The 17,729-nt window shown below is 37.1% G+C and overlaps 1 protein-coding gene across 2 annotated transcripts in view; it reads right to left on the bottom strand.

Annotated features, from left to right (window-relative positions):
* The window catches only part of ATP13A3 (ATPase 13A3), a 56,084-nt gene that overhangs the window by 9,163 nt on the left and 29,192 nt on the right, over positions 1-17,729 (bottom strand). For both annotated transcript variants that reach the window (XM_054639088.2, XM_077183990.1), the window contains exons 10-32: positions 17,390-17,462; positions 16,476-16,607; positions 15,293-15,472; positions 13,447-13,604; positions 12,601-12,789; positions 11,638-11,699; positions 10,893-11,043; positions 10,690-10,806; positions 9,644-9,661; positions 9,399-9,552; positions 9,194-9,314; positions 7,913-8,037; positions 6,857-7,035; positions 6,280-6,402; positions 6,118-6,197; positions 5,389-5,431; positions 5,182-5,291; positions 4,246-4,342; positions 3,281-3,353; positions 2,303-2,480; positions 1,459-1,646; positions 917-1,005; positions 638-718 (exon numbers count right to left, since the gene is read on the bottom strand). In XM_054639088.2, the coding sequence (XP_054495063.2) occupies positions 638-718; positions 917-1,005; positions 1,459-1,646; positions 2,303-2,480; positions 3,281-3,353; positions 4,246-4,342; positions 5,182-5,291; positions 5,389-5,431; positions 6,118-6,197; positions 6,280-6,402; positions 6,857-7,035; positions 7,913-8,037; positions 9,194-9,314; positions 9,399-9,552; positions 9,644-9,661; positions 10,690-10,806; positions 10,893-11,043; positions 11,638-11,699; positions 12,601-12,789; positions 13,447-13,604; positions 15,293-15,472; positions 16,476-16,607; positions 17,390-17,462 (2,721 nt within the window). The remainder of the gene's footprint in view (positions 1-637; positions 719-916; positions 1,006-1,458; positions 1,647-2,302; positions 2,481-3,280; positions 3,354-4,245; positions 4,343-5,181; positions 5,292-5,388; positions 5,432-6,117; positions 6,198-6,279; positions 6,403-6,856; positions 7,036-7,912; positions 8,038-9,193; positions 9,315-9,398; positions 9,553-9,643; positions 9,662-10,689; positions 10,807-10,892; positions 11,044-11,637; positions 11,700-12,600; positions 12,790-13,446; positions 13,605-15,292; positions 15,473-16,475; positions 16,608-17,389; positions 17,463-17,729) is intronic.

Raw genomic sequence — 17,729 nt, 5'->3', positions numbered from 1 at the left:
GTGAATACAGATTTCTTCTGGAAGATTTATTTGTCCAACTTTGATTCTTGGAAACAAAAACAAGGCACCTGGATAAAAGGTAGGGTGTGTTTCTGCATACGTTAACTCTGGAATTATAGCAGAAGAGGCCAACATCCAGAGTGACTGACTTCAGACAAACTCAGTGATGGAAAAAGCAGATTTGCATGAGCATCTCTACTTCTGGACTTTGATCACATCAGACAGACCTGTATTACACAGACCTGCATAATTCTGAACAACAAGCTATGTGTACGATCCAAATGAAGGAAGGGTGGCTCCCCTAAGGATTTTAGATAGTTCTCTTGTATGTTGTTATTCTAAGTAACACAGACAATAAAAATGGAGTATTTGAATACAATATAGTTGAATTATTAAATCTTTTAACTTCCTCCCTGCCCCAATTTTTTAATAAAAAAGATTTTAAAGTTACACTTTAGACACAGAAAGTCTTGACACCTTAAATCTAGCTTACATGGACATTTGTAGAAATACACACTTAACAAGAAAACAGCAGCCACTCATACTGGCATGCTGTGAAGAGTGATCTAAATAAAAGACAAACCCTGCAAAAAGAAGCATTTAAAAAAGAAGTATTTTTCCCATGTGGATTTCTTACCTCTGTCAGCACAGACACAAGTGCATTTAGAATAACAATGATGACAATTCTTAGGCGCCACTCTGGTGGCACACACACAAGCTGTGGAAACAAGTTCCCAGAGGTTAGAAACACACGTGTGAAGCAAACACACATCCAAAACAGACTCAGCATTATAAATTCTCCCTTCCCCACCCAGTGATGTGAAGCTAAAGCTCTGCAGGGCTCATGCTTGCCCCAAAGGCAGCCCCCACCAGTTCCCTGAGGAAGCTGACACACTCGAGATCTGCTGACTCTTACCTCAAGAAATTCATCGATAGGTTCAATAGGATGCAACATGATGAAAAATATGAAGACATAAAGAACTATAACAGATAAAACAAACAGAACTGTAAAAAAAGAAAAAAATATTTTAATTGGACCATCTCACAATCGAGAGTTTTACACAGTTTTAACATGTATCATGAGTTCATTACTGCCTGGAAACAACCTCTCTTCTCCCCCTAAACCCCTTCCAGGCAAATTGGGGCAATACTAGTTGCTGATATTGGGGCAATACTAGTGCTGATAGCCATAAAGAGAGAAGGCCTGACTCCTCAGTGGCTCACTTGTGGAGTTGAAATATACACACACATACACGTCTACAAATTAAGCAACTATTAACACAAATTTCTCTATACACTTTAATATTTCCTTATTTCTAGCTGTGAGTATGAGAGGATAACTCCACTATGATGTGCTAGCAACACTATTGCTTCTGAAGTGGCACAACAGAATTGTCAACAAGTGCACAGTCACTTGGGAATTTTATTTGGAACTGTATATACTAAGAAAGGACTTACAATTTTTGTAGCATGGTTGTCTAAAGGGCTTTCCTTTAGAAAAGACAATTGCCACTATGAGGTACTGAAAGCTGGATATAAAAAACAAAGTTGTGTTTTCATAATTTTTAATGTAATGTTCATCGTGAATAGTCTCATTCCCATGGTGTGCAGAGCTGGTGTTCTGGGCGTCCAACACATTACATGCACTGCAACACAAAAACATTGAACACTGAGTTATGGAGAAGAGGCAAATAGGGCCCACTTATCTACAAAAAATAATGACAGAACAAATTGCTACAGTAGTAAAAAAGCTTAAACTTGAGACCATATTACAGGTAGTAAGAAGTAACTCAAAACTGTGGCAGGGAGGTGGCAATTTTTGTGAATTCAAAGCTACAAGTTCTTTTATGCTGCCAGTTTGTAAATTTTCTACATAAACTGTTTAAAAACTATCATTGTAGACAGACTTAAGAGACAGGTAAGGAAATACTGCAATCTAAAAAAATAAAATTAAAACACCTCTTTATTTTCAAAAATATGAATTTGATTTACTGTAACTCTAACAGAAAAGCAAAGCTTTATAATATGAAAGAGATAGAATAGATCTGAACCATAAATTTCAAATTTCTACCTCAACTGTCTCAAAGCTGAAGAGTCATTAGACCAAGCCATCTGACTCTGACCCAATTTTTGTTTTTCAGCCAGTGGGTAGCCCCATATATTTTTTCACAGAAAAACAGCAGACTTACAAGCTGCAATACAAAAGCTTTATTTTCAAAGTGCCTACGGGGAGGGGGGGTTAAGAAAGAAGAGAGCATTATTGCCTATAGCTTTCCAATCACAGAGCCACTGAAACACTTACTCAGAGTCTGGTGTCCAGGGCTCGTACCAGGACTGCTGTTTGACCCAAAAGAACCCCAAGGTTTGGAAAGCAAGGCAGATGATGATCTGAGACAACACGGAACACAGAAGTGGACCTGAGATAAGACCTGATGGAGGCCTTCGTGCAACAAGCTCTGTCCAAGCAGGGTTCAGACTCACTGCAGAGAGAACAAAAAACAAATGACACATTGCATCATTATGGTTTTCAAGAGTTATCCTGTTCACATTCTGTGGGATTAGAATGGCTTGCTCATGACATCACTTTAAAATTTAGTCCAGAACTGCAAATGTGAAACCACTTTGCAAAAACCATAGAACCCTAGAACAACACCACAGTGCCTTCTACAGGCTGGTTCCCCAGCAGCACAGCATAGCAGGGGACAGCAGCAGCCATCAGACTTAAGGAATTAGTAGTGTCTGGCCAAATTCCCTTTGTCTGCAAGGACTTACAGCTTGCCTCCTCACTTTTGGACTGCCATTGCTTCAATTAAGATGTTTCTATTAAATTTGAACATGGAATTCTACTGTTAGCCAGTGAATTAAATGCTAGGCATGTATGTGAAATCAAATGTTTCACCAGGCAATACTTTGAGTGTAACATTTTGTGGACAGAAGTTCAAAGTAAGAATGCAAGGAATCAAAATATTTGAGCAAGATGATATTGCAATGGCTCCTGCTTTGATTCCAAAACCGGCTTCCTGTACTGTGAAGAATTACTTCCCCAAGATCATGCCCATGACCTGCTTCTTGTTTTAGGACATTTCACAAATTTCAGATGAATCTAATTCAGTACACAGTGTGGTTTGGGTTTCTTAATGCATAGATGTAATAGTAATAACATCTTCACTGTATGTCACAGTGTTTTCTCAAAACCATATGTAATTAGATATTAAAGAAAATCTGACCAAGCAAAAAGTGGTTCACAGAAGCCACAATGGTAATTCAGTACAGAACTTACTAGTGAAGACAACCACCAAAATGATTGCCAAATCAATGAAGAGAAACTGGAAATCTCCCAAATTGCTCAGGATCTGGAGAGAAACAACAAATGAAAGATTGGTAATTTCTTCACACCACAAAAAATTTATACTGACACTTTTACATATTCATTCTTTGAATTTCCCTCTATAAACAAGAGAGTGTCCTGTCAAACTGGCCTCCTTGACCTGCAGGAGTCCTGAATACTCTACAATTCACAAAATAATTCCTGAAGTATCACAGTATGAAACAATTTCCTTTTCAAGATGGACAAGCTACTTGTAATTGAAATTTGTTCCTAATCAAAATGATATTATTGAATCTTACATTCCAATGCAATCACAGCTTAGGCCTAAAGCTCTTTAAACACCATGGCCTTACTATGTACTCATACAGCTGTGAAAATTTCCACCTCAAAGGTCCTTTAATACTCTGCACCTTTAACTTGCTCAGAATACAAATTAAAATACAGGATTTCTACCACATGCCACTATTGTGAAACCAATCATATTAACAGGAAACATTCCATTTTGCTTCCGCCCTCCCACCCAGCTGAATCAGTACTTCCAGTTTCTTTAAATTCTAACATAAAATGAATTCATTGTCCTTTAAAATAAGTTAGGCTATTTCAAAATGCTGAAAATTTTTAAAGAATTGAAACCTGTATTTTTTGCTTTGTATATATGCTTATTTGGTCTTCCTACTGTAGAGACTTTCTTTTCTCAACCACTGGTTATTGCCTTTTCCAAACAGATACTACCATGTATTTCGTACAGTTAATATGAAAAAAAACCCCTATAATACTAACAACACTTTCAGTCTAAATGTATTTTTGAATGCATATGTTGTACTCAAAGGGACTTGCAATAATTTGTATTAAATATCTATCAACTTTCAAATCTCTGAATTATGCTGAGACTGCATAGGTATTGACAGAATACTTACAGAATACAGCAAAGTAACAGTGATGTACTGGATGATGCTGTATAATGCCATGAATTTGAACACACAGAAGGAAGTTACTAAAGCAGCACGGCCTTCCCTGTCAAAACAGATGCAATCATGTAACTACAAAGCTTTCTATGCAAGCAGTTCAGTTCTGCCTACCAAAATGTTAGCTGCAATTAAACACACCAGCAAACCCCTTGAGGGACATTAGGCTACAGACATGAGAAAAACAGGAGCCAGAATGGTACACTTCCCCCAACATCAAGTTGTGGGTATGTCTTCTGAACTCAGCCACCACCTAACTTCAGTCCTCTGTGGATTTCATGTGGTTTTTCAACAGAGGTTTTTAAAGAATGTCTTTTTACACAAGCATCTATGAAGCATTAGTTTACTGCATGGACTGAATAAACACAGTTAGCCACAAAGCTGCTGACTTCAGAAATGTTTCTGATAATGCATTACTTCATTAGTTCCCCACAGACCCCTAGATTCTTCTTTGGCTGACCTTTATCAAAATCATTACCTAATTTCTAATTCTAGAGTCAAAATATTGGTCAAACCCTATTTAGAGAATTTGTCTTCTACTTTGTATGGTGCGGGGCAATTATCTGAAGATTTTTACTGCTTGCAATTACACACAGCCTTTATGGAAACTAGCAAAGTGACTAAGACAAAATTAAAGACTAATGTGTAGAAGCTTGGTCATGCTTTGAAAAATTAACTTTACATGGGCAAAGGATTTTACAACAAAATAGTAAATCATGCTATGGCAGGGTTTTGCCCGGAGTACCTTCAGTAAAGAAACAGAACCACTAAAATGTATGTATTGTTCTGTAATTCACACTGGTTTCCTGCAGCATCAAATATATACTAAAATAGAGCATGCAAAATGAGTTACACAGACACTTTTAAGTCCACAGTCAGTGGCATTACCTGATCAGCTTTGGCACACAGGAAATACTGGGTGTCCTGGAAGTGAATGGTGATGCCACAGAAGCCTCAAGCTCAGACAGAGATATACCACCGTGTGCCCTCTTCAGTGCCTGCCAGGTAACATTGAAATAGAGACCATTTTAGAACTTGCCTTCAGCTGTACCATGTAACTGAATGGTTCTGTATGGAAAATAAAAATATACTTACCCCACAGTCATTTGCTCCATCTCCACACATGCCCACATAGTAACTATAAAAAGCAAACAGATATCAGCATTCTGGACCATTCTCCAACCATGATCCATTTAGCTTATTTCATTAATTACTTCTATATTACTTTGAGTTATTCAGGGTTTGCATAACAACGGGTGATCATTAACGCTGAAATCAATTTCTGTAGCTGTTACACATATAAGGAAGTAGATAGAAAAGTAACATGACAATGACAGGTCAATCAAAGCAATAATGGTTAACTAACTCTCTATCATCCCATCTCTATCATGTGGTCTAAAGAATCTTTGCTCTAGGCAATGACTCTTCTGTAATATTTTGTAAAGCTGCAAGGCCTGACACCAGTCACATATTGACCAATGTAAACAGAAGTCATCCTGATAATACTTCTGTAATACACAGAAGACATTTGATGGGCTTGTTTCATAAACCAAGCAACTGCATTTATAAAATATGTCAGTGAGTTTATGCACATATTCCTCATTTAAAACTTCGTTAAAAGTCTGAAACTTTCCCAAATAGCCAGCAGATGGTACTACTCTCATTCTCTTAGATCAGCTAATAGGCTGATTTATCAACACAAGGAGTTCTCTCAGCCCAGCATTTTTCTTTAGGCAAAACAGCTAGCAGCATGCATAATTTTTGTCTCCTATCAAACCAGACACATTGAACCCTCTTGATTTCTATGCTTAAGTAAATACTTACTCTACATTTTGTAAAGCTTCCACCAGCTGAGTTTTCTGATCAGGTGCCATGCGAGCAAACACAGTGCCATGTAGCACGAGCTGCAAGACAGGAGATGCTTAATGCTCACAGGGCAAAGGCTCCTCACCACTGAAAGTGCCCATACTCAAGTGAAATGCTCACCTTGGGTACCAGGTCCTGAAAATGCTCCAAAATCACTGCAAATGACTTCCCATTCATTGCAAAATGGTATTTTGTCATCTGGAGATCCTCAAGGCTTTCATGGACCAATTTAACTGGAATATCCTATCAAAAGTAGTTTAATACTCTAGCTGTAATGGATTTACACAGATACCTTGCCATTTCAAGCTAATACTCAGAGGGGTATTCCTAGAGATGAGTAGGTTTATAAGAAGGTCATTTGAAAAAAAAAACCTCATAGAATAAAAACACTTACGTATTACTAAGAAAATGTAGCTTAATGTTTCAACTACAAGCAGCTAGAGAAGTTTTCATCACAGATTGAAATGTTGGGGAAAAAAACCCTGTCAAGTGAAATGTCGAATGCCCTATCACAGTTGAAAAACTACCTCCCCCAGCTGCTTTACTAGTCTTTGATATTTGAAGATCTGAAAGTTAACCAGTATATCAATGCTGAACTGACATTTAACAGCAGATTTACTATTTAATGGAATAACAAAAAAAGAACAGTAAAACTAACAGCTTACATTCTAATATATATGCATAATATGACCATTACCTCTGAGTTTATGGCTGGTGATGAACTAGTGCATTTTGCGAGGGTATCTGCATAATGCCAGTTGATCCTGGCAGCCTGCCCATCCTTTGGAGGTAGTGCTTCAGCAATAATGACCTTATCCTGAGGTAGAATCATTCCACAGTCTCTGGCCACAGAGATAGCAGTTAACATGTTATCCCCTGTTAAACAATTGTATTTTAAAGGGTTTCAGTCAGAAAAGAATCACAATCATAAGTTGATATTCTCTGTAAGAGAAAAGCTAACAAAGCCTGTACAGAACTATGAGGACTGCCCCACATACCAGTGCCAACCTCAGAGCAAACCAAGCCTACAGACAACATTCAAACCCCCAGGTAAACCCCCTCCTCTAGAAATTTTTTCTGCTGCTTGGAGCTATAAAGATCTCCGATTGACCAAATCTTAGTGTATATGGAAAATCAGGCAGAAAACAGGCAGCCATTTAAAATACTGATTTTACAGTCACAGAACATGCAAACACAGAGCTGTATTGTTAGCCTAGCAAAACATTCCAAAATCACAACACCTGTGATTTAAAAAGCAAACACATAATGTATAAAAAACACTGAGCACAGACATCTAGAATGCTTACAAGGACCTAAGTCATGCTCCCAGAAAAAATCCAATACAAAGTGACTTTTCATAGTATAAATCAAAATGGTAGGGAACATCAGGACATCCAGTCCAACCTCCTGCTCAAAGCAAATTCAGTCATAAAATTAGACTAGGACTTCCACTTAGCCTGATTTGGAAGACTTTTAAGGGGTTTCATCCTCCAATTCAGTATTGAGTACTGTATACTTGGAGCTAGGGAGAAGAAACTACAAAGTTCAATTAAAGCCTCTTCTGGTTTCTCCGACTTACCAAAGCAACTTGCACCCAAAAAGAAAAATTTGGAGTCTGAATATTTTCACAAGTTTCTAAACTTCCCGTTGCTATAAACACAGTGTAAACCCACTGACACTAACATTTGACTTCATACACATAATTAAAACAAGAAAGAGATGGATCTTTGAGTACCAATGTTTACATGCTAACCTGTAACCATGACAGTGCGAATGTTGGCTTTATGCAAATCTTCAAGTACAGCAGGGGTTTCTTGCTTTAACTTGTTTTGCATTATAATTAACCCCATAAAATCCATGTTGCTTTCAATAGCATCTCTGATGAAAAAGAGACAAGGAAGAGAAGATTTTAAGATTTACAATTATTAGATGCAGCTTTAAAAGCCCGATTTTCTGCTTATCAAAGTAAAGAGGAATGTGTATTTTTAACCATAAAGTAATTTGCTTTATAAAAAGTGATGTGAAAGATATCATCACAATAATTTATACTTATTTCCCTTGTTTTATTTGAAAACCAGTGTGAGAAAATGTTGCTTCCTGTCAAGCACAATTTTCAGTTTCTTCCATGAGAATGCTTTCTAAAGGAAATTAGTCTCAAATAGGTTATAGCTAGAAAACCTGCTCTGAAACTAACTGCATTCACAGGCCAAATATTAAGATATGTTTAGAGTATACATCTCTATTTTCCAATTTAACTGAACCTTAAGATAAAAGCTACCACATCATTACAAAGGCGTGTAAGATTATGGGCACTAGCTAATTAGGCAGAGAAACTAATTCCCTTTGGTTTACATTTACAGGTCTTGGGTATTCTACTACTATTGTAGACTTTGACAACTGAAACAGGAAAACTCATTTCTCTGCTTTGCCAAATGTTCACCTTGCACATAGGGCTGATACAGAAGAACACAGCCAAAGTTGGCATTTTCATAGCTGTGCTACACATTCAAGCACTGTGGGAAAGATGACATTACCCACAAAACTAGACTCAGCTGATAAATAATTCACAGGAGGTGCTACTCTTTGAAGGAAGAAACCTTTCTACCTTTCAAACCTCTGCAATGAGAAAATGGACATGCTGCCTTTAGGAGACCAAGAAACTGCATCAAACATGCATAGGAGGATTTCCACTACTTGCCATTATCCTCAATAAACATAGAAGAGATAAGTATGTGCAAGTAAAGAAATCAGATGAGGATTTCTGCCACAATAATGTAAATCAGACATAATGAAAATTATATTCCAGTTCATTTCCAGCTTAAAGCTCATCCTCGGAATTCACTTCATTGCAGAAAAAAGCTTCCTTATCTTGTGTGTCCAGGGCACAGCTAAAGGATGTACAGAGCTATGTATGCCAAGACAGAAAAAAGCTAAAGAAGAGTAGTAATTGATTTAAACAAAAATACGCATTACATATTAATTCAAAGCATGCAGCTTTTAAAGTCTCTTATTAAAAGAGTAAAGTCAGTCTTACCTGCTAATAGTCTGGACTTTGTGCCACGTAAGCTTAGACTCCAGTTTTCTGTGAGCAAGAGCAATAACTCGGAAGCCCTGCTTAGTGTATTCTTCCAGGACACGCTCAAAGTCAACAGGAACTTTAAAAGATCAAGTTTTGAGTTATTAAAATATTCATATTTCAGCTGAGCTTTAGAAGAAATAAAAACGATTTGCTCCTTTACCTGTTTCCTGCTTACACAAGCTGGCAATCACTTCTGGGGCACCTTTCATGTAAGCATCCATTCTCTTTTCCCCTAGAACCCTGGCTATCACACACATGCGCTGCAGCACTGAGGAAAATGGAAACTGGCGCACGATTCCAATTTCATACCCAGTCTGTGTCAGACAGGAAGGAAGGAACAGAAGGGTTACATCCACATGCATATTCAGAAAAATAGGCATGTGCCAAATGAAAAAGTATACTTACCGACAGCTCAAACAACTCCTGAAAAACAAAAAATATACAGTCACTCTAAATATCAACTTTGAGTATTTCTTCTGCTACAAACTATTTCAACACAAATCAGTAAATGAAACTGCACAGCATTCTTCATATCAAGTCATATTGTATTTTTAATGGATTTCATAAAAGCTGAATATAAATATACTGCATCTGTTTAGTATCCTTTAAGTGAGACATAGTAGAATTGTAGAGCTTGATTTCTTGATTAGAATTTCCAAGATTTTTCACAGTTCCAAGTGTCTGTTTAGCCTTTGTAAATGACTGAAGTACTATGGTGTTTCAGAATGAGGCCACATTATTATTAAGTATCTCCCTCCAAAAAATAATGTACTAAGTTGCAAGAATGTTCAGATGTCAACTACTGCACAGAAATTACTGTGCACGTACACGGAGCTCTGAACAAAAGAAAGACAGTTCTATCTACTACAAAATACAACTCATACAAATGTACTGACTTGTTATACCCTCCCACTACCCTACTCTGTGATAATCTGGATATACACTCACATGCTTAAAATTTCCCTTTGTGAAATATTTAAAAATACTTCAAAATACAGCTAGAAGAAACTTTTACATTTGCTAAGTACATTTTGTTTTTTTACTCAGCACTTAATATTATCTCTAAGGTACCAGAGTGGCAAGAATTCCACGCCACACAGTGACATTAACAAATTATTGTTTTAACTGAAACTGCAAGGTGAGCACACCTAAGCATTTCATTAAAACGTAAGAATTTGGTAACATACCAATATTAAAAGGCATAAGCTCAAAAAGCATTACTGTACCTTTTAACCAATCAGTAAAGGCAATAATGCTGACACTCACTTTGCTCACCTTGAAAGGGGCATATACTGAATCACTACCTTCAACAATGGTTTAAACATGTTTGTTGTATTTTTGCCATCAAAACCCTCACAGTTCTGATCCAATTTCAATTTTATCAGCCAGAACCTCAGCATACAGTAAAATGTGTTTCTTTAACTCAAATCAATTGTTTTGAATTTTTATACCATTTCTTGATCTGTTGCTTGCTTGGATTCTGGGGAAAGTTGTTTTGAAGGTCGAACCACTGTTGGCATGATTCGATTATGAAGGGCTGTTTCCTCTTCAGTTGCTTCTTCTAAAATCTGTATTAAAAAAAATCAGCTAATTTATACATTCATTAACTTTGACTTGCTCATAATGCAATATTCAGGGGGAAAAAGGCACTTACCCATCCTATTGCTTCAAACATCTTCAAATCAAGTGGATCCCCAGAAAGCACCCCTTCAATTTTTGTAAGGGAATGACAAGTTGCCATGCAAGCAACAAACTCAGACTTCAGCAAGCTCTCACTGCAAGCCCTCTCTTCCGGCAAAAGGAAACTGAAACAATGAAGTAATAATATACTTAGCACTATAATTATTTATTATGAGCCACTTCAAAAGGTTTGTTTAGATTAACAGAAGAAAATTGACTGCACAAGTCCCTTAACTTGTGTTTTCACACATCACAGAAAACAAATTAAGACTCTGGGTTGGAATCTTCAGAAACTATCACAACTTTTTCCTCCTTCAAACACTCAGTGCTCATTCCTTCCCTGTCAAGTTTGATCTCTCATACAAAGCCCTCTTATCACTTAGTATTTAATTTAATTAGCTAAGCTAATTCATTTTAGCAGCCTGAAAAGTCATTGCTTAGGAGGACAGGATTAAAGAAATATGCAACAGTACCTGCAACAGTTCTGCAGTATGACCATGATGAGGTCTCAGACTCTAATGAATAAAATTCTACCCCAGCTTTGCTGGGAGCTGTAACTTGCATTAGACCTAAGCCACAGTTTAAGTGGCATTCCTACAGCACATTACAGAAATGTAAACATATATGAGCTCACACTGAATTTTCTATTCTATTCTGCTGAAGCTGTTACAGTACAACATGAGTATCACGTTTGCTATCAGCCCCGAGCTCATCCTTACCGAGCATTTTCCACCCGCTGAATTCCCCAAAGATCCAAGCCATCCTCAGTAAGTGTGCCAGTCTGCAAAAGAGACCAAGGGCATGGCATAAAGAAAAAGCCTTCAGAAGCAAATTATCTTCCAGCAAAGCAAAAATTAACAGCTATTTTAAAAAATTTTCTTTTGTTTTCACATACAAATCAAGACTTGGGGACAGAAAATACAGTATATCTCCCTTGCTTTTTGCTAGTAATTAAGTTCCAAACCTGGTAAATAACTTTCAAAAATATTCAAAGCAGTCATGCTCCTCACTGGAGACAGGACAAATTAAACAGACCCTTAAAATCCAAAGACGATAGCACATCATCTCAATATTCAGAGACTGAGGACAATGGAAAATGGGCACTAAACCATAAGTACTATCTTACATAGTTAAAACAATAACTGAAATGTATTTACAGTTGAAATAATACAGTTAGTATTATTATACTTATTATTTGAGATAAAATCAAATGAGGAAAATAAACTTTATCTAGGAAATAGCCAAAAGCAAAGAACTCTGGCTAGCAGCATTACTGTCTTTCATTCATGTTTGGTTAATAAATAACAACAAAATACACTCACTCAGCTTTTCATTGAAATGAATGAAAATGAGAAAAAGTCTGACTTCACACCTGAGTTTTTCAGAAGCTTGTGTGCTAAATAAAGTTTTTAGTAAGCCTTCACTCACACATTTCTGAGGTGCCAGTAGTAAGTTGGGATTTGGGATTCTTGAGATAAGAAAACAGCTAAATTACAACAACTTTTTAGAGCAGATTAAATTAGGAGAATTGACAGATAGTAAACACCGAATACCTGGAAGCTAATAGATCACAAATCATCTAACTTACATGAAAAATAATGAGTTTTCCCTTTTTATCTGTACAACCTCCCTTTTCAAAGACAATGCTCCTTCAGGTAGCAAGGGTTCAAAATTCACCTAACCTTATCAAAACACACAAGATTCAGCTGGCCACAAATATTTATCCTTTGTGGGCTGATGCAGAAGATGCCAATTTTTTTCAACCTTCTTTGTGCATAAACGATGCCAGCAGTCATAGCAGCAGGGAGTGCTGGAGGCACCGTGATGGTGATAATGTCAAGAGACTCGATGATGATGGTACGAGCTGGAACCTGCAACAGAGGTCAGAGTTAATGAGCAAGAGCTCACTGCTTACACATTCACTATCCCACTGATGTGCTACCAAGAGCAAAACCCACACATTGTTTTTCCCAGTACAGTGTGTTCTGGATTGCCCAGAAATTTAGCACAATCTTCACCCACCATCAGCAACCACAATAATCTAGTCCTAAATTGTCCACAACCCATAACTTCAAATTTGCACTTTTCTCCCTGGCAATGTATTACTTTAAAACATTAGCTGAATAATGCAAAAATTTTTGAGAGAAAAAAAAAAAAAATCAAAAAACTTAACAGTTATAAGGTTATTCCTTGAAAAGGATTTTTTTTCCTGCAGCATGTTTAGATGGGCTGTATCCTATTTCTCCCAACTCTAAGTCACATGGTAATCTCACATATAACAAAGATAAAAATCTAGTAGTTGGGTCAAGAGAAACCAAGGTAAACTCAAATTTCTCCGTAAGATATTCAAATTCTGTTTCTGTGCTGAATTTTATTCTCAGTAACCTTGTCTCATTTTATTGATATAAAATAGAGCAAAAAAATTTCCACTTTAAATCCAATACTTTCTCATCATCTGAAGTGTGAAGGAAGTCATGGTCACCCCTTTTCTAAAGTAAGGCAGTTTTGGACCAGAAATTAAAACATACCTCATTTAAGATGCTATTGACAATTGTGTAAAGAAATCCAAAGCCTGCTACCACCACCAGAGACAGGAGAAACAAATAGGCATCTCTGTAGAGCTTAAAATCAGTTGGCTTTGGATACAGTATGGAACGAACAAGCTGTCCTTTAGCAGTACTAAAGCCTAGAAATAAAAAAGGACTAAGTTATTAAAAATACAAACAGAAGCAAAGCTATTAAAATACATTAAAAACCTCAATAAAACCCTTAAGCTACTAATTTCATTACAGCTGTTTCTCAATATCCACAGCAGATGTTTTGCAATACTGTAATTAAGGTACTTATATGTGCACATCATACTAAGGGCTTCTCTCCTACAGTAAGGACATGCAGCTGATGCAAACAAACCCCTCCTCTGCAGCAGCAGCAAATCCTCACATGGTTTGGCCTGGCAGAGTTTGTTGTACTGCATTTTGTCCCTCACAGTGCAGAGCTAGTGGGTATATTTATTGTCTAATTAAGCCAGTCCTTGCAGAAAAGAAAATTAAGATATTCAGAATCCAACATCAAATACTTAAATGGCAGGTCTACTTAAGTTCCCTTGAGAGCCAGAATGAAAGATTCAGAAAAAACTGCAGTGCAGGGAGTCATCTTCTGAGAAGGGCACCTCCTGATGGCATTTTGACAATTAAACTAGGAGACTAACCCTCTAAAGGTCTCACAGTTGAACAACCAACAGATATCCCAAGGCCCTCCTTGAACTTTTGCCTCAACATTTAAAGAGGCCAACATTAATGCCCAATTTTGTGTGCCCAAAACATTTTTCATCTGCCTACACTTCAAAGTCTATTACTACAACCTCAATGTCAGTGCCAGGTCTTCTGGCATTAGTGACAGCTCCCTGACAGCTTTTCAGTGTGCAAGCCACCACCACAAAGGCTGAGCCCCTGCTCAGGGCCTTGCCTTCAGCAGTTCATTTCTGTCACTGTTTGGGCTCACCCTGCTGTACATGCACACCTGCTGGGCACATGGAATTTATTTAAGAAACAAAAGTTCAGATGTATATAATTAAAGCGCAGATATGTTCAACGGAAGGAAAATATCTATTTGAAAGAAAAGACTAATAAAAGCCTCAAGAAAGAGAATAAAACAAAAAATCAGAACTTTTACTGCTAAAGCAGACTAACAGAAGGTGAAAAGAATACACCAGAGTAAGAAACAGCTAATTAGGATGAAGTTATTTGTTGGAAATATTGCTTTAAGTAGCAGTCTAGTCAATTCAGTCCGATTTCTTCTAACTTGTTTTATTGTACCTTGGATTATAGCTTGCATTCATTTATTTTGTGGCAATTTTCTCAAGATGATCTTTGTAAAGCAGAATCCCACAATTATACTAGCTTGTGCAATTGGTTTTCATAGACATTTAACACCAGATCTCTAACATATGAATTAGCATTTCTGTAGATAGATCAAACTTATTTTTTAAGTAAATGTTATGCATTTTGAAATAACTATAGGTAAAGAAAGACATTTGGCATTGTGAATGACTCTGCTAAAATCAGCTGCTCTCCACTATCCACACAAACCTTTTCCAAGAGGCACATGCAGTTCAACCAACACACTATAAAAAAAACCTCTAAAGGACATGAAAACACATTCAAATAAGTTTTAAATTGATGCTGAAGACTGATTCACTTTTTTCCATGCCAACTGTTAATCTTCAGACTATCATCTAGTTTTATCATTGTTTTAAGACTTTTATCAAGCTATTTGGGGTACATTCCTTTACCAAGTTTAGCAGTATCAGCCAGTTGACACACACCTACAGAGAGGAGTAGTACATTAACATGGGATAAATGTAACAATCAGCACCTGTCCTCACTACCAGAGCTTTGACCAACTCCCCAGTGTAGAAGCGGGTCTGGATGACATTGGTCCCACAGAACAGCGTGTGCCGCTTGTGCACCTCGGGACTGTAGATCTCATCTCCCACTGCTTTTGGATATTCTGAAGGATTTGGCAGATTAATCTTTGTCACAGGAACACTTTCACCTTAAAGGAAAGAAAGTCTCTAAGCAAGATCAGAGAAGAACAGGCATTTTTTCATTCACAACTACAAGGAGAATAACATAATCTGACTTCACCAGCACAGGCAGACTTATGGAAGTCTTCTTCCTTTTAGCATATTAGGTAGTCTCTCACCTTACCCAAATGCTATTTAACTCCTTATATTGCTTTCACTTCCTTATAGAGCTTCTGTGCCCCTTACTTCAAATCACAGTTTGTGATATAAAACACAGTTCATTAAAACAAAAAACAGGACAAGCTTCCCTCTCTTGCTGAAAAGCATCCCCCCCATCTTTACTCAGAAAAACTAGAAGCTAAAGAAGATTTTTCTCAGCTCCTTTGGTGACCAAGTGTACTCAAGCTAGGGAAACAATCACTTTTACTCAGTTGCCAGCAACAGCAAGAGGATCAAGTATATTCAGAAAAACTGAACACAACAGAACACACAATCTCTGAACTAAAATTTCCTAAAGGCTGTCAATTTGGACAGATTATCCTAGGAATAACAAAAAGTCCATCCTAGTCACTGAAGCTGTCCTTTAAATACATCAGACACCTGATTTCACAGTATGCAGGCACATTTTGAGATAATAATTTGTGGTTTTAAATACAGTAGAACATTCTACTCACTACCTTCATTTTTGGAAGAAGCTAAAAAGTTTGGAAAAAAAATTTCTGAAGAAACAGGCTTCTGACCTGCACTGAGAACATCAAGTTAAGAGGCAGAAAGACAAACTATCAAGAAGAAATTTTTTTAACAAGAAACAATCACTCATTTTTGGAGTTTCCAAGCAGTATTAGGTAGCTGTTGCAGATAAGCAGGGCACAAGTACCTAAGTACTTCACAACATGTCTAACTGTAAGAACATACACATTTCAAACAAAATAAACATATCCACTTCTGCTAAAACATACTGCAAGTAAGCATGCACACAGGTATAAGCTAATACTTTTAGCCCTGCAGCACTGGGTATCAAATTTACTTTACCTGTTAGCATACTTTCATTTACAATGCAAGTACCACTGAGCAGTACTGCATCACAGGGCATAATTGTCCCGTTGGATGGAATCAACATGGTGTCTCCAGGCACGAGGTCAGTGGAAAGGATTTCTTCTATTTCTGAATATTAGAACACAAACAAGTTTACTTGAAAATAGCCACCACCTAGAAAACCTGATAAAGATCCTCACACTCAAGATCCAGGTGGTGACAAATATAACTATTAATAAAATGTACAACTTGATCTAATTAATGGCATGAAGAGATTTTAAAAATATAAAGAAAAGGCCATTGATAAACCCCAATTCCACCACAGATTAAACTCCAGAGCACATGGATAGAGTGCATCATGACACATGAAAGGAATTGAGCTTATACAAAAGATATTTATGATTAGCTACAGTTTAACTTCAGTATAAAGACATGAATCCAATCCAATGTATGTCTTAAAAACAATATCATGCATCATAACCTTTTGGACACCACACCTTTAACTGCTGTGATATCCAAATGAGGGGAAGTTCAGAAATCATCTTGCAGCCCTTGTTGGGTAATAAATTGTAATGGAGACCCAACACATGCACATCTTTAAGTCAGGAAAGAAACCAGAATGATAATTACGTAAGTGGAATGGTAGAGAATGAGAAACAGCACCTAAACAGCAAGAGAACAAGCACCTAATCTAGAACAAACCTGACACTCACTGAAAATTGCATCTAGAAGGTTAACCCTGAACACATTCCACTATCTAAATTCCACTTTGAACTTCTTTTCACATGCAATTTTGCTAAGGAATGCAAGCATTTCAAGCTGGTTAAAGAAAGAACAGATGCAGATCCACTTTACACTCACACTCCATGAGCAATTTAAATTCAACCTTCCAAGCCACCTGTGAAATTTACCTTGGTTTCCTCTGCAGACAGAAACCCTTACAATGCTGTGAGCTGCTACCATGTCATGTAACATAACATATTGCTGCAAAAGGGAGAAAAATTCATTATTCAAAAGCACAGCTTGTCTTCTTCTAAATGCACATTCTGCAGTAGAAGTGATGAGATTCTCTAACACTCTAACAACAAAATGCTACTCAAAACATTCTCTTGAACATAGTTTAGAAAACTTATGGGCAAATAAAGTTTGAGTGCATCAACCTGTACAGGCTCCTATTTTAACAGCATCCTGGAAGCAAACATACACTGTCCTGTAAAAATCTTATAAAATCATGTGGTCATTTACAAAAGT

This window comes from Agelaius phoeniceus, chromosome 10, assembly GCF_051311805.1.
Source record: "Agelaius phoeniceus isolate bAgePho1 chromosome 10, bAgePho1.hap1, whole genome shotgun sequence".
Classification (NCBI taxonomy): Eukaryota; Metazoa; Chordata; class Aves; order Passeriformes; family Icteridae; genus Agelaius; species Agelaius phoeniceus.
Note: the sequence above shows the minus strand (reverse complement) of the source record. Positions and strands in the feature narration are given on the sequence as shown.